Below are 23,335 nucleotides of genomic sequence, written 5' to 3' on the forward strand. Positions count from 1 at the left end.
TTTACACTGGGGATTTGAGGCCAAGGGTAAGGCCCTACTGGCTTCAGATTATCTCACTTACTAGGCTTCCACATGGCCAGTGTGCTGCCCTGCCTGGTAGGAAATCCTCACTGTGAGAACCATTCTGATAAGTTAGACAACAAGGCAAGAGGACTGTCTGTCCCTAGGATACTGCTATAACGGAAGGCTCTGAACGGGAAGTGAAGGAGGACCCGTGTCTGTCACCAGTGTCCCAATGCCTGCGTAGAAGTCAAGTGGACCAGGCTTTCTTATCAGCAGGATACCACTTTGAAGGTGAAAACAGCTGGATTTGAGAACATGGGATAAGATTCAGATCAGGTTGACGGAGAGTTGGTGACAGCACAGAATTGTGCAGGGAATTCACACAGGGGCTGGGCACCCCACGGAGGTGTCAGGCGGTCTGTCAGCCCGCCAAAGAAGGCAGCTCATGGGGACCAGGGGAGTCAGGCCAGAGTCGGAACTCAGGTTCTGGCAAAAGATGTTGTGGTGAGCTAAAGAATTTTTCTGGAAGTCAGGAAATTTGGCAACCCAGCCTCAGCAGTTCTTCCTGTATTTATTTCATTAGGAATTATTTTATGTTTCTCACATAATAAAAATAATAAATGTTGATGTATAATGCTTATCCAAGACCTACTATGTGCTAGGTACTGTGCAAGATTCTTTCAAAGGATTCTTCTTTCACTCCTAACCACAGTAATAGGTGTTATTATGAATCCTGAATTGCAGATGAGAAAAAGGAAGCTTAGAGTTAAGTCAGTTCACAGTTATGCATCCAGTAAGTGGCAGTGCCAAGGCTCACATTCACTTCTGCCTAACTTCAAAGCCTATTCTCTTTACCGGCTCTCAAACCCCATGTCTCTTTCTATCCCACTGCTAGGAGAGAAGAAGAAACACACAAAGAAAAAATTCTTTCATGATTCAACAACTCTAAGAAAGAAATATTAACATCTCAGCAAGCAGCTTTACAGTCTTTTCTAAATGCACAACTTTCCCACATATTTACACTTATACTCTCTTTGAGTATATAAAATATTGTATCCCTGACTTTGACTTAATGCAAGGATTTCCCTAATTAAAAAAACAACTAGCTATGAATTACATTTTATTAAGCTGATATGATATGCCATGTTCTGTATAACTATCCCCTGTCCCTGAATGCTTAGGTTGTTTCCAAGTTTCTACTTGTGTAAATAGTAAAATTTCGTTTGCATAAGCTACCTGCCTCCCCTACCATTCCTTAGGATAGGTAATGGCATTAAGATATTGGCTCAAAAGGCAATAAGATCTGAAAGGCTTTCATTCTTGAGCTATATTACATTTATGGGTTCCCACCGTGCTGGGTGGGACATCCCCACCAGCAGATCTAGAGGGCTTGTTTCAACTCACACCAACAAAACAGAGTTAACTCTATTTCCTTATTCTTCTCTAAGCTCATCTTGCTTTTTCCCTGTCTGTATTTCAAAATAGAGAAAAAAGTGCACCCTTCTAAACAGTGTCTTCTTTTGCCATTTTACTGCTATTGAAGGAACTATTTTTACAATTACTTGGCATTGAAACCCCAGACTTATCCCTGCTTCTGCTGCTGCTAAGTCACTTCAGTCATGTACGACTCTGTGCGACCCCATAGACGGTAGCCCACCAGGCTCCCCGTCCCTGGGGTTCTCCAGGCAAGAACACTGGAGTGGGTTGCCATTGCCTTCTCCAATGCATGAAAGTGAAAAGTGAAAGTGAAGTTGCTCAGTCGTATCTGACTCCTAGGACCCCATGGACTGCAGACCACCAGGTCCCTCCATCTGTGGGATTTTCCAGGCAAGAGTACTGGAGTAGGTTGAGACTTATCCCTATGACTGACTAAATAAGGGGGTTGAAGAAATGAGAGAAGCAAAAACTGAGTGGAATTTTCCTTTGAGAAGTCGCAGGGTTTGGACCATTGTTTTCCATCCAAGATTCATCGCTCCAATCTAACTACCTCTCCAAGTGGCTTCTTGGGTTCTTTTCTTCTTCTGTCTCATTCACCCCACACTCTATTGTTAGAGGACTCTTTCATAAACACGGAGCATGTCATGCAAATGTCCAACAGATGAAGTCTCAGTGGTTCTCTATTTCTTATAGAACCTCGCTGCCTAGCTCTCAACCTCAAGCTACTACCCATCAACAAGCAACGCTTATCTTTCTAGGTCTGCCTTCCCATTAACTTCATCTCCACTTTGCCTGCCTGCCTTTTCAAATAAGCAGGCCGAAGGAACATGCACTGGCCACATATTTTTCAGAGATAGAACATGCCATTTATATGATTCAGAGGGTATCACGGGACCTTCCAGTGCTTATCACTGTAATGTCAATTGGTGAAAGTGCCTATTAATAAAGATTTCTGGCTGATGACATTTTGAGACGATAGTGTATTCTGAATTCCTGGTCTCAATCTATCACAGCAGAAGCACATACTTCACCATGAGTATGATTGAGAATGAGGACTCTGGACTATGAGACTATTCAGCCTGTGAGGTTATTATGTAATCTTATGCTTAACATGAGCTTCCCAGGTGATGCAGTGGTAAAGAATCCACTTGCCAATGCAGGGGATGCAGGAGACACAAGAAATGCGGGTTTCATCGCTGGGTCAGGGAGATCCCCTGGAGAAGGAAATGGCAACCCACTCCGGTATTCTTGCCTGGAAAGTTCCATGGACAAGGAGCCTGGTGGGCTACAGTTCATGGGGTCACAAAGAGTGGGACACGACTGAGCAACTGAGCATGCACGCACATGCTTAATATAATCATAACCCTTTAAAAATTCTGGCTTTTGTGAATAGCACCTGCATCCAGCTTCTACTTCAACTGTGGTGCATTAAACTTTCTCAGTTGGGAGTTGCTCTGCTTTCAAGGGAATGTTTAACTCAGAGCTTTGCAAAAATGGACTTCTATTCTGTTGGCTATAGAGTACGACGTAGGTCAAGTGGAATTTTTGGCACTTCATTGCATTCCCTGACCTTTGCTAAACAAACTTCAAAATATATATATATTTGCAACAATTTGGAATAAACACTACATACAAGTGTTGATGGTAGATTTTCTGAAGAACTACCAAATACATCAAGACTAAGGAAAACATTCTAATGATTCTTTCAAACATGAATACATTTAAATTCTCGTTAAACAATCTTCTTATTTAGTCTTCTCAAGCTTTGATGACATGCCACGATTGGCTGTTTATCAAAAACTTAGCAAGAAATGCTTAACAAGATATAATCATGTGCACATACTTGTGCATAATTAAACCCTGTTTATAAATCATTGCAGGGTGGAATATGGTCACACAACTCAAGAAAGGTGGGCGGCAAGCAAACAACACTTTCTCTCCATCTAAAATGGAAACCTGTATCACGTGGATGCTGTGAAGGTGATATAATAACCCGATCTGAAATCTCCATCAAAAACATCTATTTCCATCTCTACTGAATTGAACGAAAGTTCTAACAAAATTAGGGAATTAATTTAAATATAAGACATGATCAGGCACTAATTGCTAATACTGTGATTGTGTGGCATGACTCTCATCCTTTCAAAGTTTTTAATTGGATAGACTCTCTTCACTGTGTGTGTATGTGTGTGTGTGTGCATGTGTGTGTTTTCAAAGTAGGATTTAGCTGATTCTCAGTTTCTTCATTTTATAGTTGTTCTTTCAGTTGGAAAAACAAAGGCATACTTGAGACTGAGTAATGGATATTTCTCAAGATCTCTGAGACTAGGTATTACATAGCGTTAAAGAGTATACTTTTCCATTTGCTTAATGACTTTGTCCAGTTAGAATTACTGAGATAAGCACTCCAGTATTTACATGCAACTTGAAATTCCTTTCATGGTGTGCCTGGAACCTAAGGGAAAAGAATTAGCATTTGAGGAATGCTTACCTTGTGCCAGACTTTTTATATGCATTATCTCATTTAATTCTCATAACCACAAGATATGGTTGATATTATTTAATTTGATTTTACGTGTTTGAGATCATAAAGGGAGTATAAAGTATAGAACAAGAATTTGACTGTAGATCTCTATTTCTTCAAAGCCCAACATCGTTTCACCAAGAAACCATACTGGGTTTCCCACCAAAGGCAGTATATGGATGTGACAAGCAGGGGCATTCTAAAAATAAGGGATCTTCTGAACTTTGATACAGCTTCCACTGGTGGGAGTGAAATAGTAAGAAGGAAATATGATGAATTAGATTGAAATATGTTCCCTAATGTAGTGAACAGTGAAGCAAATTATAGATTATCCATCCCATGGAATACTATGCCACTGTTAGAAAGAATCAGATACCTGCTTAATGAAATGGGAAGCTGTCCATGAGTTGCAGAAATAGTTGCAGAACAATATGTGTAGAATGTATACTCTAATGCAATAAATAAGCACACACAGGTATATTTGCATGTCCTTAGGATTAGGAACATGTCTGGAAGGGTAGATACAAGAAGTGTAGTTATTTCTGCTCAGCAGGCTAAGAGTGACTGGAAGGCAAATTTGATTTATAAGCATGACAGTTGCCTAAATTTTTCATGTATGCAATTCTGTGCATTATATTTACAATTAAAAATTATGTAGTGGGTTAATTGAATAATCCATAGGAATGACTCAACCCAAGGAATGGGTGATTAAAGAGATTTAATCTCACAAAACAAAACTGCCCGATCTATCAGGCTTCAACATTACTATATGTATGTGATGAAAGCTAAAACCTCATCACTTATATTGCACTCTGCATTATCTGAAGAAGGTGTTAACACAAGACAAATGAAGAACGGTCATTTCAAACTTAAAGTGTCCAAAACACAGCTCTCCAGTTAGTTCTTCCTATTCAACCTTTTCCTTCTCCCAGTTTTACTCATCTAGGTAACATTACCATTTCTCCATTTGCTCCAAACCAAACCCCAAGAGGAACATTTAATTTCTCCTTTCCTTTCTCCACTGCATCCTAACTATCAGCAAATCTGACTTGACCCATCATCAAAATACTTCTTTAAGGCTTCCAGTGAAACTACCATTACTTTTTGCCTGAACTACCACAGTCTTCTCTGTATAGGTCTCCCTGCTTTCACTTTTGGAAATCATTCTCCATCTGTCAGCCAGGGTGATCTTGTATAGAATCCCTCAATTTAACACACTTTATGGTTCATCACTGTATTTATAATGGAATTCCACTTTCTCACTGTGGCCCACAAGAACCTATGTGGTTTTACACGGGTCTAACATCTATGACCTCAGCTCCACCCCCATGTCCCTCATCCACGAGGCTCTAGCCAGTCAGGTCTGCTTTATGCTTGTCAAACACACCGAGCTCTGTGTGGCCTCTAGGTCTTTTCACTGTCTTTTTTTCTCTTAGCAGTTTACATCAGATCAGATCAGTCGCTCAGTTGTGTCCGACTCTTTGCGACCCCATGAATCACAGCACGCCAGGCCTCCCTGTCCATCACCAACTCCTGGAGTTCACTCAGACTCACGTCCATCGAGTCAGTGATGCCATCCAGCCATCACATCCTCTGTTGTCCCCTTATCCTCCTGCCCCCAGTCCCTCCCAGCATCAGAGTCTTTTCCAAAGAGTCAACTCTTCGCATGAGGTGGCCAAAGTACTGGAGTTTCAGCTTTAGCATCATTCTTTCCAAAGAAATCCCAGGGCTGATCTCCTTCAGGATGGACTGGTTGGATGGGCTTGGAGTCCAAGGGACTCTCAAGAGTCTTCTCCAACACCACAGTTCAAAAGCATCAATTCTTCGGCGCTCAGCCTTCTTCACAGTCCAACTCTCACATCCATACATGACCACAGGAAAAACCATAGCCTTGACTAGACGAACCTTTGTTGGCAAAGTAATGTCTCTGCTTTTGAGTATGCTGTCTAGGTTGGTCATAACTTTCCTTCCAAAGAGTAAGCGTCTTTTAATTTCATGGCTGCAGTCACCATCTGCAGTGATTTTGGAGCCCAGAAAAATAAAGTCTGACACTGTTTCCACTGTTTCCCCATCTATTTACCATGAAGTGATGTGACTGGATGCCATGATCTTTGTTTTCTGAATGTTGAGTTTTAACCCAACTTTTTCACTCTTCACTTTCACTTTCATCAAGAGGCTTTTTAGTTCCTCTTCACTTTCTGCAGTTTACATAGGTGTCACATTGTCTATTGGCATCAATGTCTTATAGATGAAGGAACTGGTTATCAGAGAGTTTAAGTCACTTATATGCGGTCATCACTCTTGGTACATGATGGCTCTAGGTTTTGAACTCATGTCTAAATCATTCCAGGCTCCTGCCATCATACTAAAATAACAAAGTAAACCCAGCCCATTCCAGGGCTCTGGCTACAGTTGTGGCAATCAGTCAGCAAACATGTACTTGTTTAAAAGTCAGGGAAAAGAGATTATTTTGAAAGTTCCTTTTGTAGGTCTCCCTTCCTACCTCAAGTACATTTCCCAGCTTCTGAAGGAAGACTTAGATCAGCTAGAGGGGGAAATTTGAGATGGATGCATTCAGAAACTCTTGTACTAGAGACTTGAAATTAAATATTGGTCATTTAGGAAATGAGAATATGACAACACAACCAGAAACTTTTACAACTTACTTAGTTAGGTGTCCAAAGAGAACCTTCATGGTGTCACGATTTGGTGGAGGGAGTTTTTGTACAAGAGACTTTATAGCTTCGATTCTTGTGTTATTGTCTTGCTTTTCTGAAAACAAAACAAAACAAAAAACAGAAAAGAATACGATTACTCAGGTGCATGAGGGAATTTTCTGAGAAGAATTTTGGACTAAATCCTAGCAAATGTAAAACGTAAAGCTCTGATTAGCAGCCAAAGGGAATAAATATACTGAAAATCAGCATCATGAAGTTTCTTTATTTTGACTGTGAATAAGATCAAGGGAAAATGAAAGCACCAACAGTGTGGCTCTGACATGATCTTCTTATTAAGATCAAGCATTGAATCAGTTTTCATAAGTGCTTTACTATTTTCTAAGTTGTGGCGGAGTGAATAATGGCCTCCCAAAGATGTCCATGGCCTAATCTCTGGAACCTGTGAATACATTACCTTCCATGTATTAGGGATTTAATCCCAATTAAATTTGGGATTCTGAGATGGGGGGGATTATTCTGGATTATCTGGATGCCCCAATGTAATCACAGTGGTGGCCAGGAGGGAAGCAGGAGGATCAGAGTCAGAGAGAGAAGGGGATATGTCAATGAAAGCAAAAGGAGCTATGGCTATGTGATACTCCATGGGTCGAGGAGTAAAGATAGCCTCTAAACCCCAGAAAAGCTGAGGAAAGAGCCTCCAGAAGGAACACAGGCCTGCCAGCACCTTGATTTTTGCCCTACAAAATAGACTTCAGACTTCTTGTCTTCAGGAACGTAAGATAATAAATTCTTATGGTTTGGAGCCAGAGTTTGTGATAATTTGTCATAGCAGCATTAGAAAACAAACACACAAGGACATACATTCTGATTCAATTACCAGTATTCTATTTTTTTGCTTAATTTTGTGGAGGACTAAAGATTTCTTTTTTATTAGTTCTATGCTATCTTTTCTCCCTAATACATTTCATTTTTGCTGTAAAACAAAAAAAAAAAGCAAATAAATTTGAAAGCATAATGCTTAGTCACATACATTAAAAAAAATAGGAAGTTATTCCAAACTACATATCACGTAGGGTGTTTTCTTTCATTTTGTTTCTTTTTGCCTTTCTGGGCATGGATGGCACAGTAAGAACTGAGTTACTTAGTATACTAGAGAATTTATCTTACCATAGTTTTAATAAAGGCTCAGAATTATAATAATTTCTTGAATTTAAGCTCTTTATATAATTGACTCAGATACCTTTCTTTTCTGTACTTTACTTCTAACTTCTAGCACAGAGCTCCTGATGATTCTAAAGAGGCCACTGCTAGAAAAGATCAGAGATAAGAGAATAATAGGTGAGGCACACACCACCCAGTATCCATTCTCTTCCTCCTTAGCTAGACCATCCCATTGTTGAGGAGATGGCCATACGCAGCTAAAAGAGATCATTTCCTCACTTCCTTGGCAGCCAGAGTGACCAGCTGACACAGTCTGGCCAATGAGACTGTAGTCAGAGTGTTATGTGGGACTTCTGGAGAGACTGTGTACAGGGGGATAACTTATCTTTGTAGCCTTTTGGCCTTTCTGTTTAGAAAGTAGATGGCTTATAGTTGTACTATGAGATGATCTTGAGAACTGAGCCCATGGAGAGTGGAACACACAGTATAAACAGATTCCTTCAATCTGTGGAGCTATCAGGACAGTCCTGAAGAACGAGTGTAGAAACTGACAGTGTTTTTTTTTCTTAATACACTATTGCAAAGGAAACTTTTTTCTAAGGAATTACAGGAAAATATCCTGCAGAAGATAGTATTTGGCTAAAATAGAGCTATTTCAAATCCTGAAAGATGATGCTGTGAAAGTGTTCACTCAATATGCCAGCAAATTTGGAAAACTCAGCAGTGGCCACAGGACTGGAAAAGGTCAGTTTTCATTCCAATCCCAAAGAAAGACAATGCCAAAGAATGCTCAAACTACCACACAATTGTACTCATCTCACACGCTAGTAAAGTAATGCTCAAAATTCTCCAAGCCAGGCTTCAGCAATACGTGAACTGTGAACTTCCAGATGTTCAAGCTGGTTTTAGAAAAGGCAGAGGAACCAGAGATCAAATTGCCAACATCCTCTGGATCATGGAAAAAGCAAGAGAATTCCAGAAAAACATCTATTTCTGCTTTATTGACTATGCCAAAGCCTTTGACTGTGTGGATCACAATAAACTGTGGAAAATTCTGAAAGAGATAGGAATACCAGACCACCTGAACTGCCTCTTGAGAAATTTGTATGCAGGTCAGGAAGCAACAGTTAGAACTGGACATGGAACAACAGACTGGTTCCAAGTAGGAAAAGGAGTAGGTCAAAGCTGTGTATTGTCACCCTGCTGATTTAATTTACATGCAGAGTACATCATGAGAAACACTGGGCTGGAGGAAGCACAAGCTGGAATCAGGATTGCCAGGAAAAATATCAATCACCTCAGATATGCAGATGACACCACCCTTATGGCAGAAAGTGAAGAGGAACTCAAAAGCCTCTTGATGAAAGTGAAAGTGGAGAGTGAAAAAGTTGGCTTAAAACTCAACATTCAGAAAACGAAGATCATGGCATCCGGTCCCATCACTTCATGGTAAATAGATGGGGAAACAGTGGAAACAGTGTCAGACTTTATTTTTCTGGGCTCCAAATCACTGCAGATGGTGATTGCGGCCATGAAATTAAAAGATGCTTACTCCTTGGAAAGAAAGTTATGACCAACTTAGATAGCATATTAAAAAGCAGAGACATTACTTTGCCAACAAAGGTTCGTCTAGTCAAGGCTATGGTTTTTCCAGTAGTCATGTATGGATGTGAGATTTGGACTGTAAAGAAAGCTGAGCACCGAAGAATTGATGCTTTTGAACTGTGGTGTTGGAGAAGACTCTTGAGAGTCCCTTGGACTGCAAGGAGATCCAACCAGTCCATCCTGAAAGAGATCAGTCCTGGGTGTTCATTGGAAGGACTGATGTTGAAGCTGAAACTCCAATACTTTGGCCACCTGATGCAAAGAACTGATTCATTTGAAAAGACCCTGATGCTGGGAAAGATTGAGGGCAGGAGGAGAAGGGGATGACAGAGGATGAGATGGTTGGATAGCATCACTGACTCAGTGGACATGGCTTTGGTTGGACTCCGGGAGTTGGTGATGGACACAGAGGCCTGGCATGCTGCGGTTCATGGGGTCACAAAGAGTCAGACACATTGAGCAACTGAGCTGAACTGAACTGAAAATAGGGTGGGGGTAGTCTTATTAGGAGAACTCTGCTTAGAAGTTGTTCTTCTTCCTCTAAAAACCACAAAGGCCTATAAATAATGCCTCCCACACTCAGAGCTTTCAAAATTGCAGTTATTCTTAGAAGAGTTCCAACATACTATGGATTGGACAACTGCAAATGAAAGAGACAAAGAGAAAAGGTAGAGAAAGGGAGAGAAAAAGAGAAAAGGTAGAGAAAGGGAGAGAAAAAGAGAAAAGGTAGTTGCAACATCATAGCAACAGCAGATCTAATCTTCCTGCCAAAAGGCTAGAAAGCCCCCTTGTAGCTTAATGATGGCAGGACAATGTGATGCTTCAGAGGACCAGTTGGAGCCTATGGGATATGAGAAACTCAGAAGTAAAACAAGTCAATAAAGATGAGAGCAAATTGGTACAGTATGTTCAGGACAGAGCACTTAGGGATACTTGGAGACTTTGTGTCTAGGCATCTGAAGCTAATTCCACACACACCAATGATCCTATACATAAACATACATTGCTTCCCTGGTGGCTCAGTGATAAAGAACCGCTCTGCCAATGCAAGAGATATGGATTCAATCCCTGGGTAGGGAAATCCCCTGGAGAAAGAAATGGCAACCCACTCCAGTATTCTTGTCTGGGAAATCCCATGGACAGAGGAGCCTGGCAGGCTACAGTCCATGGGGTCGCAAAAGAATCAGACACGACTTAGCCATTAAACAACACAACACACATACATTTATATATTTTTGAGATGAGTACATTCTGCATAAAATGGGATGATGCTAGTAGTTTAATTTACCCAAGGATCTTCTGATTCAAGTAATACAGATGAAATTGGGAAAGATGAGGGAAGGAGAGGAGGGGAAAGGAAGAGAGGTGACCTTTCTAATTTTATTGAAGACTCTGGCCATGGTAATGATTAGTTTAATGTCAGAGTCTCAAAAAAAAAAAAAAAAAAAAAAAGGATCCATTAACATTGAGGTCTATAGAAGTAGCAGCCATGATCTAAGCTTGACAGACAGTAAGTAGAGAGTGGTCTAAATGGCCACATCCAGCAAACCTCAGTTTTAGGGAGTGTATGACCCAGGCAGAGCAGGTTTAAGAAAGGTTGGGGTTGCTTAATTGGAAATAATTGCAAGGTCACTGCCATGGTATCTGGGCAGGAATTAAAGCTTTACTTTGTCTTTTTAACCAACCGGATAAAAGAATTATGAACCTCCCTAGGCAGAGTCCCTCTTCTATGTTCCATTGCGCTTAGGACATTCTATTTATTGATATATAACACTTCATATGGTATTTTCATGACATGAATACCTGTAGATTTGTCCCATTAAACTGAAAATTTTCCCATAAACTGAGGCAACTCTTATACTGGCATATAGTGGGTTAAATGGAGTTTCTAGATGGCACTAGAAAATGAGCTTTCTAGGTGGTAAAGAACCTTCCTGCCAATGCAGGAGACATAATAGATGTGGATTTGATCCCTGGGTGGGGAAGATCCTCTAGAGGAGGGCAGTATTCTTGCCTGGAGAGTCCATGGACAGAAGACCCTGGTGGGCTACAGTCCATGGGGTAGCAGAGTCAGACATGACTGAAATGGCTTGGCAGCAGAAGCAGTGGGTTAATTGAATTAAAAAAAAAAAAAAAAAGAATTAGTAAACAAAGGAAAGACCTGAACACAGATTGGGACAGACAGACCTTGGTTTGAATTCCACAACAGTGTTTTAGCAGTCTTGGATAAGTGGTGTGTGTGGTCTTGGATAAGTTTTTTATTTTCTTTGAAAAATGTCAAAGAGGCCAGACTTATGGATTAAACAAGGTATGTAGTGTACCTAACAGTGACCAGCAAAATGTAGGTACTGTATAAATATTCATCACTCCCTTCCCCCCCTCTTTTTTTTGAGGTCTATGCTAAATATGGCTCACCTTTTATTTTCAGTCCCGGGCATACTACCTGGTTATAGTGAGCATTCGAAATGTAGTTCCTAATACTTGAACTGAGTTGATGCCAACTGGTGACAAGACACTTGCTATGGTTGCCTGACATTTCACAGCACACTACATAATTTGAGAGGCTGGTGATCTTGTTGATGAGCAGCTTAGTTCCATGTAAGAATTTTTGTAAAAGTACATGGTTGTTCCATATATGCTGGTAAGAAACATCCTACATGAAGACTACTTAATAGAAATATTTTTCTCTTTCTCTGCTTTCACTTATAATTGAGGAACTGAAATGAACGGTGGTACATAAATATCTGTGGTTAAGTTACACTTAAGTCATGGAGCGGGTACTGGACAATAGATTAGAGAGGGCTGAAATATTATCAAGGAGGAGCCATTTATTGTTCTTACAACATAATCAGAAAGAAGGTTTGAAAAGGTTATAGGAAAGCAGTAGCTTCCCCTTCAAATCAATACGGAACCCACTCTTCCATAGCTTGTAAAATCAGAAATAACACAAACACTTCTAAGTGAAGGAACTTCTAAAAATACAATTGGATACATTAAAATCGAAATGACACCTTTTCAGATCTGGTTTATTGATGTGTCATATTAGGAGCTGGAATCAGCATACATAATACAGGAGTGGTTAATGAGCTAAGATTCAGACACAGCTTACTAAAGATGCGTCAACTGTCTTCAATTGATTCAGTGAGCATCTGAAAGACAGCATTTTCTATTAATATTTCTCCTTCAGCATATGGTTTCTCATTATTGTAAAGTATTGAGAGTTTTGAGAAGACTTTCAGATATCTCTGACTCTTTTACATCATGACTAAAAGGGAGAAAATGAACCTTTGCTACACAGAGAATTAGAGAACCTCTTAGGTAAATGGTATGCTAAGAGACTTATACGAACTCTTGCCAGGAGGAAGACACTCCATGATTGGGGCCTTTTCCACTCACATTTGCTCTTACCTTTGTGCCCTTCTGATTTACTTTTGTATCTACTTTGAGTGAAAGTTGCTCAGTCGTTTCCGACTCTTTGTGATCCCATGGACTATACAGTTCATGGATTCTCCAGGCCACAGTACTACAGTGGGTAGCTATACCCTTCTCCGGTGGAACTTTTCAATCCAGGGATCAAACCCAGGTCTCCCACGTTGCAGGCAGATTCTTTATCAGCTGAGCCACCAGGGAAGCCCATCTACTTTAATACTTACCTTTTAGTTCCCACTCAGATTCCAATAGCCTCTCCAGTCTGAGCTGTGAACCCATACTGCATACAAAACTTTTCTGGAGGACTTCATTTTTGTTACCCAATTGCAAAAAATGCCTATGGAAAATATGTATGGGATACACATATATACTAAAATAGTAAACTGTTTTTTTTCACTAAGGCCTATTCCTCACCCACCTGGCCCCATATTTTCAAATTATACCAAACTCTGTTGTAAATGAGCTTCTTCAAAAACAACTCCAGGCTACTTAAAGAAGTAACAGCTCCTACATGATGTGATAGCCTTTAATGTTATGATAAGGATGTGGCTTTATAGTTTTTCCGTGATTCATGGTTTTGAGGGCACATTTTAAAAAATATGGTTTATGATGGTTACATTTGCATTTATCTGCATGAAATGTTGCTACTAAAACAAGGACATTTACAGCCAAATGCCTTTTTTGCAGAGATAAGATAAAGTTATACAATGATGGAAAGAGTTCTGTGCAGTGCAAAACCCCAGACCCGATGACCCCCAGACACTTTTCCGGCCTTATCATCTATGCATTTATTATTCTTAACTTATTTATAGTCACAAGTTAAATCATATATCAAAATTAACTCTGCTTTGATATGTAGGTTCACCCAGGGGAATAAAAGACCAGATTCTCCCAGTAAACAACATGGTAGTAGTACTATTCATTCTATTTATCTGTAATTCTAAAAGGATAACTGTACCCCTTTGTTTGAGGAGGTCAATATACATCACAGCTGTTCTGCTTCTGAAAGTTATGCTGAAATGTATAGAGCATCCTGTATGAAAAAATCGGCTGTCGCTTATATGTCAAGGCTATATTTGGAAGAGAGCAGTTTAATTTCTATCCACTTTCTATTCTTTGTATCATCACCATTTCAGAATTTAGTTACAGACTGTCCTAGCTTGTAGGAGGGATGTTTATCTTCAGAGAACGTTTTATTTATTTATTTATTTATTTTTTTAGTGTACCCTACAACCAGATGCAAATCTTTGAGGACATGCTTTTTAATTATAAAATTTGAGTTGGGTGTTAAAGGATCATCCAAGTCATGCAAACAATCACTTGATAAATTTCTTTAAATAACTAACATTTACTTCAGGGAGAAACACTAGGTGGAAAGGGAGAAAATTCAAGACTTACAAATGGATAAAAATAGACAGATGCTTTAAACTCCTGCTATAAATTAAGAGAAGTGGTATATCATGAAGGAGTCTGAAAAAATTAAGTTAGAAATAGTGCTCTATAGTACAGTTGGGGCAAGTTGCTTGAACTCTTAATGTTTCTAGTTCCTACTTAAACACAGACGCACATACACACACACACACAATCTATATACATATATCATACAATTGTACGTAGAATTTTGTTTCAATGTACATAAATGCACATATTGTAAGTACTACTGAATGTAAGTACCCTTCCCATTAACATCTTTCTTTTGAATCATCCTCTCTATCTGCCCTGATTGCTCATAGTTCAAGGTTATTTTCCAAATCATATGAAGCCATAAATGTTACTCTTTAGTGCTGTTTCCTAAACAGGAACAGCCCATAGTATGTATTGGCTTTGTGAATACTTAGAAAGCAGTTCATTATCAAAGAGAGCTTGGTTCTAATTCACAAGTTGATGTGCGTGTGTATGTGCTAAGTTGCTTCCGTCATGTCTGACTCTTTGTGACCCCGTGGATTGTAACCCACCAGGCTCCTCTGTCCGTGGGATTCTCCAGGCAAGAATATTGGAGTGAGTTGCTTTGGTGCAGTCAATCTTAGGATGATAACATTTTCTAAAATTCACCAAACTGAAACTGTCTCTGAAAACAAATTTCTTCAGTTTTGCAGAAATGCCCTTTGTCTGAATCAAAGAGTAAGGTAATGGCGGCAGTCTTCACAGGAAAAGCATGATCGTATTATCCTCCCTAAAATTTCTTGTTTTCCAAGTAATTTTGGAAGTGTCATAGTGGCCAAGTACATTTCTGTAACTTACAAATGATCCTAATTCATCCTCAGGCGATAGTGTGTGTTGAGAAAATAAAGCTCAGTAGTTTATTTAGTTCTCCTGTGAGAATTTTCTGTAAACTATATTTATCCTTACATATCTGGTTTTACAAGTTTTTTTCTTAAAAAAAAAAAAAAGGCTTATCGTTTTGAGTCATTTAACATCTTTCTAATCATAAACCAGTAATTCTTTTCAAATACTCAAGTTGCTATTTCTATTACCATTATCTTTGTACATTTTCATGAGGGTGGCAATTCTACAAATACTTTTCTAGATTTAAAGTTTTTAATATGTGTCTACCTCTTTTTGTTGGTAGACAAATTAAATTTACTGGGGATTTAAAAAGTCCCACCTGAAAACAACTAGGATCTGTTACACAAGAAAAATGTGAAGGAAGGAATATTTTCTCCTCTCCACTTTTTTTAAGAAGCATATTCAACTTTATCCATAACTATTCATTTTGAACAAAAGACCTCTCAAGAGGAGATAATGGTTAGTATGCTCAACTGTTTCTCCAGCCAGTTCATTTGTGTTGGCCACACAGTGATGTTGAGAACAGGGGACAAATGTTAGAATCCTTTAAGAAACGGGGAATAAAATAATTTCATGATTCAACTTTCTTTTTTGTTAATTGTAAGGCTATTCTAAAAGAAGAAAAACAGGCAACATGTGGTAACTTTAGTCAGCATTTCTGAACTGGGAATGATAAACACCTCTGCCTGGCTCTGGTATTTATCAGGACTGAGATATTATTACCACATAGAGTCACAGCATGGTTACTGTTATCATCGGCAAAAAGAGCCAGCTAATCTTAATGGTTTGTAAAGCCGTTACCTGCACTGGTCTGACATTTATCATGATCATTTTACCACATGGGTCCTACATAGCAAAGGTCTTTTATCTGGAAGGGACATCACTATGAATTATTATTTGCAGCTAGGTAGAAAATTGTATGTTGTAGATACCTTTTCTCATTATAAATCACATAGTCACATTTCACCATTCCCCTCAGAAAGCTGCTGAGCCCAGGTTTTTTGCCACAGCTTGCTTTCCTCTCCCTGTCTCTCTTCTTTCTCTTTATAGTTTCCTGAAATTATTAGCCATATTTTTCATTAACATCCTTGATATAATTTTTGAAGAATCACATATGTGGCAGGCAAACATGGACATACTTTCTGAATAGTTAGGGGATTTTCATCCACATTCTATAGAGACTGCATAGAACTTTAGAAATCGAAGCTGATAAACTGTCCACATTTCTGTTTTTGCTTATTCTCTCTTCTGTCTTGGGGGCCAGAGTTTTCTCTGTTCTTGACCTTGTCAATAGAATATTTACCAGTAGATTAGACAAAATTTCCGATGCCTGGTTTGAAATACTCCAAACATGTACACCATTTTTTGCCTGAAATACTTTGCTTGGGAATGTGTTCTCATAAGAAGTAAAATATAGTTTACTTTGTTAGACTGTGAGTTTTTTCAAGTTCTGTTCCAGTAAGTTGCAACGAAGCAGCAGGTTCCTCCAACAAATTTGTTTAAAAAGGAGCTTTTTAAACAACTATCTATGTCCTAAATGACATACATCAAAATGTAAATATAGAAGAAATAAGGATATTAGAAAGGACAATGTTTTGGAACCATGGGACCAAGACAGTAAAGTGAAATGCATTATTTGACAATGGAAAATTACAATGAAAAGCCCAATTGTTTACAATGGGGAAGAAATGAACAAATACTCTCTTTTAAAAAGATTGAGACAACTAATCTTCTGAAGGAGATATTTATATATTTCCTTCTTTCTCAAGTGTTCCATTAGGAATAAACAAACCAGAAATTCTGCACTTTTATAATGAAGAGGGAGGAGAATTCTTTGCCATTTTTGCATTTAGGAAGAAATGTGCAAGAAGAATGTGACAATTTAAGCAAATCAAGATTGTTTCAAATGGATCACAAACGGGACTTTGTGGGATATTTTACACTAGCATGCGAAGCAAACAGTAAATTTGAAAGGAGGATTTTCTCAATGGTCTAGTTCTGAAGTGTTTTCCCATCTCTTTGTGTGTTTAAAAGAGGTTTGGATGTGGTGTTTAATATTGCTTCGACTCTTGCAAATGAGTTCTGGAGAAATATCCGTACATGAAGGAAAGCTGATGTGCTGTAATGCTGACAGCAGCTGGGGGGATACGAATGAAGAAACCAGATTGCCAAGTCTGGATTTAGCAAAAATAAACACCTATCATTCCATTAAAAAAACTGTACCGTTTAAAATGTTTATGGGCATCAATAGCAGACCACTCTCCCTTTGAAAAAACTAATATTTTCTTCAGATAACTCCATTCTTTGAGAGGGAGATAACAACTTGAATTTGACATGCAGTATTTTGTAGTAATCTATAGTAGTTTGCCTATCTTGTTACATTTGATTCCATACTAATTTCTGTATTATTACAAATTTCTTCCAAAGGATACAATTTCTATTTCAGAGATTTGTGAGACGAACTTCCATAAATTTGGGAGCAGGGGGTAGAGTGGAGGATATCATTTGTGAAACCAACCTGTACTTTCACTGCTCAAGAAGAGCTGCACACACTTCGGTTAGGTCATCTAAAATTTCATAGTAAAGAGGCAGTCTAATATTCTAAAACACTGTCTTACCCGTTGAAAGACTGCACTGATTTAAATCAAACAATCCCTTTTATTTTTTTTTAATTTCAGAATGACTCTTTTGTTCTAGCTTAACATCATTCTGCCATCATTGTCCCCCCAAAACTGTAACCTGGGAGCATTTACCATAATTAGTGAGGGGCTTTGCTGCCTGGGTTTTCTCCTTTTCTGGGGAACTGGGTGAATTGTTGAGTGCTAATGAAATTCGGAGACTCCTAGCAGTGGTTGAGCCAGGCAGAGTGCAGGCAGACGCGCTAAGCTTCCCACTGTGCTGCAGTACAAGCCTCCCTGCTGTTATGTTTACCATAGTTTTTAATGTCTGTGAAAAAAGTCCTGATGCAACCGAATTATGTTATGCCCTCTTGTTTATCTAACCCCAACCCACTACCCCACCTCCAATTTAGCAGATTCTTATTGCCCCTCTTGCAGAAAGCACCTTCTCACCTTTGCGGCCATCTTACCACATCAGTTCTTGCCACACATCCCAGCTGCTTTGCAACCATGTCCAGAGGATCACACATGATCCATCTAGAAGTTTTGGGAGGACAACACACATGTCTTACTCTACTTATCCACCTAATAACAGATATCCTTTTCTCCACTGCATGCCAGTTTTGTCAGAGGTGATGTTAAAGCACCAAATTTAATCATCTGGCATTGACAATACTAGCTTAAACTGCAAATGTATTTGGTAAAATGTACTGTGTCTTTAAAGAAATTTATCCAAAGACCTCAAACTATCACAGCAAACTAAATGATGTGCTCAAAGATGAAAACAACCAATCTGTGATTTGAGTTGATCTTATTTTTTGTCCTTTTCTTAAAAATGGTTATCTAAAAGAAAATGACCATTCCACTCTATGGTAAATTGATGGATTCACCAAGTGTGATGTACAGTGAAGTTTTTAATGAATATTCATACAACTCTTTCAGTCCATTAACAGGACTTAAGACAATGAAGATGCAACTCATTCCCATTTAGATAGTGGGGGGAATGTAGAATTAATATCATAAACAGCACTTGGAAAAGTTTAACCTTAATGTATCAAACTCCAGGTGCCAGAGTTTGAAGAAAATAACCAATAATAGCCATTTTTTACATATTTGATGGGACTGATTATGCAATGTGCAACTCTAAATGGCTTCTAGCACATTGTAGCATGGTTCCATCCCATTGGCTACAGTAGGGTGCAGGCAGATGGATGACAGTGACAGGGAGAGAAGTGCTTTTGCTTAGCCGTGCGTTAAGATGCCATCCAGAAGCTCTGTGCACTGCAGACACTTCATTAGGATGCCAGGATAATGGTAAACTACCACTCAGAGTGACACCCCATTTCCTGCTTACTGAGCGCTCCAACCTCGGCAGATGTCAACAATCTCACAGTGCTACAGAGCAGACCTAACTTTCCAGCCACTTTGACTCCAATTTTTTCCTCCTAACAGTGCCATACATTATGTGCAATATGTAATGGCAAACACCTCACGGAAAACAAAATCTGCCCAGTTCGTTATGACTGAAGTGCTTTTTTTTTTTTTTTTCCTCTAAAAGATAAGGGACAGTGAGCTGGGTGAGAGGATATGTCCATTCACTATTTTAACCTCAAAATTTCTTGCTATGATTTCCATTTGCTAATCAGTTTGAAGTGTTAATTGTGTGGTGAACTCTGATTCATAGTAGTTAAACTCTGATCACAGGGGATATGATTGTTTCTTTTAATTAATGTCCGTTCCAAAGGTAAGTGATTGTGGAAATCTTTTGTTAAAGATTTTAGACTCAGTTTCGGTATGGTTCTTAGTTGTCTGCCAAGAAAAGGCTGACTTGAGCATCTGGAGGATATTTCCTCTGCAAAAAATGTATAACTTGAGGCCATTTACACACCTCCTTACCCTCAATTCAAGCCAATAGAAACTTCTTTCCCTATAGTGTAAAGTCCAAAATTCCTTTTACAAAGAACCAAGGTGTGGTTTACACAATGAAAAAAATCCCCCAAATGGAAAAATAATATTTTGAAATCTATCTTTATGATAAACGATTGATTTACATTTTGTGACTCTAAACATCTTCTTAGAAGCTCAAAGGGCCTTGCAAATGGCAAGACTAAAAATAAATTTCCTCCTTTCAGGTCTGTTACCATTTCCAGGTAAAGAGGCAAATGTGAAGAAGTCATAGACTGAGGTCACGCTCCAAGGGAGAATTTGAATGCAAACTTTCGATGTGAGGTTCTTGATGCAAATCTTGACTTTTGCTTTAAAAATGGCATCTGGGTGGCAACACCTAACCACCTCTTGGAACCTGCCACTAAATATGCTTGATGACACAGAAAAAAAAGACTAAAATGCTTAAAATAACAGGGACTGACCGGCAATAAGGTGACAAAAAGTTAAAGAGTAATTTCCTTTAAGACAGATGGAATTTAATTGGAAAATGCCAGTGGTGAGACCACTTGCACTACTGAACTACTGAACCAGAGACTGTGCCTATCTTAAAGCGGATAGAAACAGCCTTCTCTTCCTCTCTTCAGCCATCTGATTTCAGAATCAAAGACTCAGCCCAAAGGACTAGGCAGCACCCCTTTCCATGCATACAGATGAATACTGTGAAGGATTTCCTTCCTCACCTGAATTCTCCCCTTCTAACTATGTATGGAGATTTCTCTTTTGTCTGCAATAATATAGAGACAGCAATTTCCACAAAATAACGAGGGAGATTGAGAGCGGAAGGCAGAATGATGATGATGATGGTGATAACAACAACTGAGAGTGGAAGGCAGATAATGGCACATATCACCGTAGGAATTGTAGTCCCGTATGTAAAACATAGAATCAGTGGAGACTGGCAAAATTCTATTTGGAACACGTTCTTAGAATTCTAATATTGTATGTCTTTAATCTTTTAGAATGTCAATGAGCTAAGCAATGTGGTGGGAGAAAAATCACCAGGATAGTAGGGTCATAAGACAATAAATATGCTAGAAAAGAATTAATATAAGAGCTGTGTTTATCAATTTGTCATCTGGATGATGTTCCAGGGCAAAGATTAGAGTAGAGCTAAAGTAGAGCATAAAAAGCAACCTGTATTATACACAGAATGCTGGATATGCTTCCACCTTTTGAAATGAATAAATATAACAAAGGGCTTCCCAGGTGGCACTATGGGAAAAGAAACTACCTGCGGATACAGGAGACGCAGGAGATGAGGGTTTGATCCCTGGGTCCGGAAGATCCCCTGGAGGAGGGCATAGCAACCCATTCCATTATTCTTGCCTGGAGAATCCCCATGGATAGAGGAGTCTGGTGGACTGTGGTCCATAGGGTTGCAAAGAGTTGGACACAACTCAAGTGACTTAGCACCCAGACATGCAAACACAACAAAAGTATGACCTATGAAAAGCTCTTTTTAGATAAGACCAGTGCTCAGAAATGCAGAACTTTCACAATGACCATGAGACAATTAGGCAACTATTTAGCATCTTTAGTAGAATGTTGAACATCAAGGAGTCTAATGAAAAGGATCAGCAGGCCATTAGGAGACAACTGGGTAAGATGAAAGGATGCTCAGATGAGATGATAAGGAGATAGACGGTGAGGAAAGACAGTGAGAAAACTAAAAATGCAGACAAAATGAAAGTTTACATTAAAGGCGAAATTGTCATTGCAGAAAAATTAGGTCAGTGATATGGATGACAAGAGAAGTGTCCAGAACATGGAAACAAAATATGATAGGAAGGAGAAGGAATGTTGGAAGTCCGAATTGAGAGATTATCTACAATTTATTTTTGTGGAATTGGTGATTTTGAACTGTGGTGCTGGAAAAGACTCTTGAGAGTCCCTTGAACCGCAAGGAGATTAAATCAGTCAATCCTAAAGGAAATCAACCCTGAGTATTCATTGGAAGGACTGATGCTGAAGCTGAAGTTCCAATAATTAGGCCACTTGATGTGAAAATTGACTCAATGGAAAAGACCCTGATGCTGGGAAAGACTGAAGGCAGGACGAGAAGGGGGTGACAGAGGATGAGATGATTGGATGGCATCATCAACTCAATGGACATGAGTTTGAGCAAATTCTGGGAGATGGTGAAGGACAGGGAAGCCTGGCGGGCTGCAGTCCATGGGGTTGAAAAGAGCTGGACACGACCGAACAACTGAACAACAACAACTACAACTTATATATGTACTTGGGGAAGAGTGTATTTGAAAAATACACAATAGTCAAAGATAAAGTTAAGGAAAATGTGAATGAAAGAAACAATCTCAGTGTTAAAAATGACAGCTTGGTTTTAAGAATATATCACTGAGTAAATATATTATTTTAATATATTCTGGCAAAACTTTGTAATGATGATCAAGCACTATCCTACAATTATTAGAGCCCAAATAAAACTACGTTAGTAGCCATACAGGCTTTCCTAAGACGTATCTGACTAAATTCTGAAGCGAAACAAAGCAGTACCTGTTGTTCAGAGGGAAAAGCTGTGGTCCTCAAACTGTGTGCACTCTTCAGTCATCTTTTTCACATTACGATAACAGAAAGACATCTATGCAAAGATTTATAATAGCACTACTTTCTTGAAAAGTTTATTTGAAAGCTTATGTAAGCCTATTGAGTGATGAGTCAAAATTTGGAACTCAAAAATAGAGATACTATAAATGAAACTACATATCTTTTTAAACTTACTTGGACCCCAAACTCAAAACGCCCCATTGAATTATTTCCCTTTGGCTTTCATTTTATTCTCAGTATCAGGAAATGGTTTTATTGTGGTCCACCCTTCACAGTTCAGGTGAAATCTCTAGTGCCCATTTAAAACAGTGACTGATGCTATTCAGTTCTGGCATTTGTTAGCAAACACAATTATTAGAACATTGCAGTTGAGAATTACTTGAGTTTTCCCTTCTCGAAAAGCAGAGTTTCATAGAATGTTTACTCCTATTGCTGAGAATCTTTAGAGAACATCCTTTATATCTACAATAATTGTATAGAAACAACTAAATCAGGGGAACAATCAAAGTGATAAAGACTGAACAATCAATCAATGATAAATATTATATCCAAATTTTCCTATTTTGTATGTATTTAAAAATTAAATAGGCTGGGGACAAATGCAGAATAAACAGGTCTACAGAATATGATGGTGAAATTCAGAGTAATTTTAATTTTTTTCTTTTTACTTTTCTGTTCAAGTTAGCATCAACAAATATTTATTATTTCTGTAATCTGTTAAGAGACAACTTGAAGTTTGTACAATTGCTTAGATACCAAATAATTATAGCTTTCCCAAAACAGCTAATTAAAAAGACTGTAGGAAAGATATACCAAAATATTAGCCATGATAAGTTATCTTTGAATAACAGGAATATAAATCACTGTCTTCCATTTTAAATGTGCTTTACAAATTTTCTTTAATATTGAGTATATGCTATCTTGTAACAAAACTAAATCTCTGTGTTTGGTACAGAACATTTAGGTGTTCTAAGCCACAGAAAAATATACTATTTTCAAAAATCAAACCATTTCTAGGAAAATAATATACTAGACTTTCCTCTTGGTATTTCTGTTGCAGTAAATATTTTATCTAGTGCCTA

General features: G+C 38.6%; 1 protein-coding gene across 2 annotated transcripts in view; it reads right to left on the reverse strand.

Annotated features, from left to right (window-relative positions):
* ARHGAP15 (Rho GTPase activating protein 15) overlaps window positions 1-23,335 on the reverse strand; it is a 701,521-nt gene that overhangs the window by 57,415 nt on the left and 620,771 nt on the right. For both annotated transcript variants that reach the window (XM_061438774.1, XM_061438765.1), the window contains one exon: window positions 6,631-6,736. In XM_061438774.1, the coding sequence (XP_061294758.1) occupies window positions 6,631-6,736 (106 nt within the window). The remainder of the gene's footprint in view (window positions 1-6,630; window positions 6,737-23,335) is intronic.

The sequence above is a fragment of the Bos javanicus genome, chromosome 2, assembly GCF_032452875.1.
Source record: "Bos javanicus breed banteng chromosome 2, ARS-OSU_banteng_1.0, whole genome shotgun sequence".
NCBI lineage: Eukaryota > Metazoa > Chordata > Mammalia > Artiodactyla > Bovidae > Bos > Bos javanicus.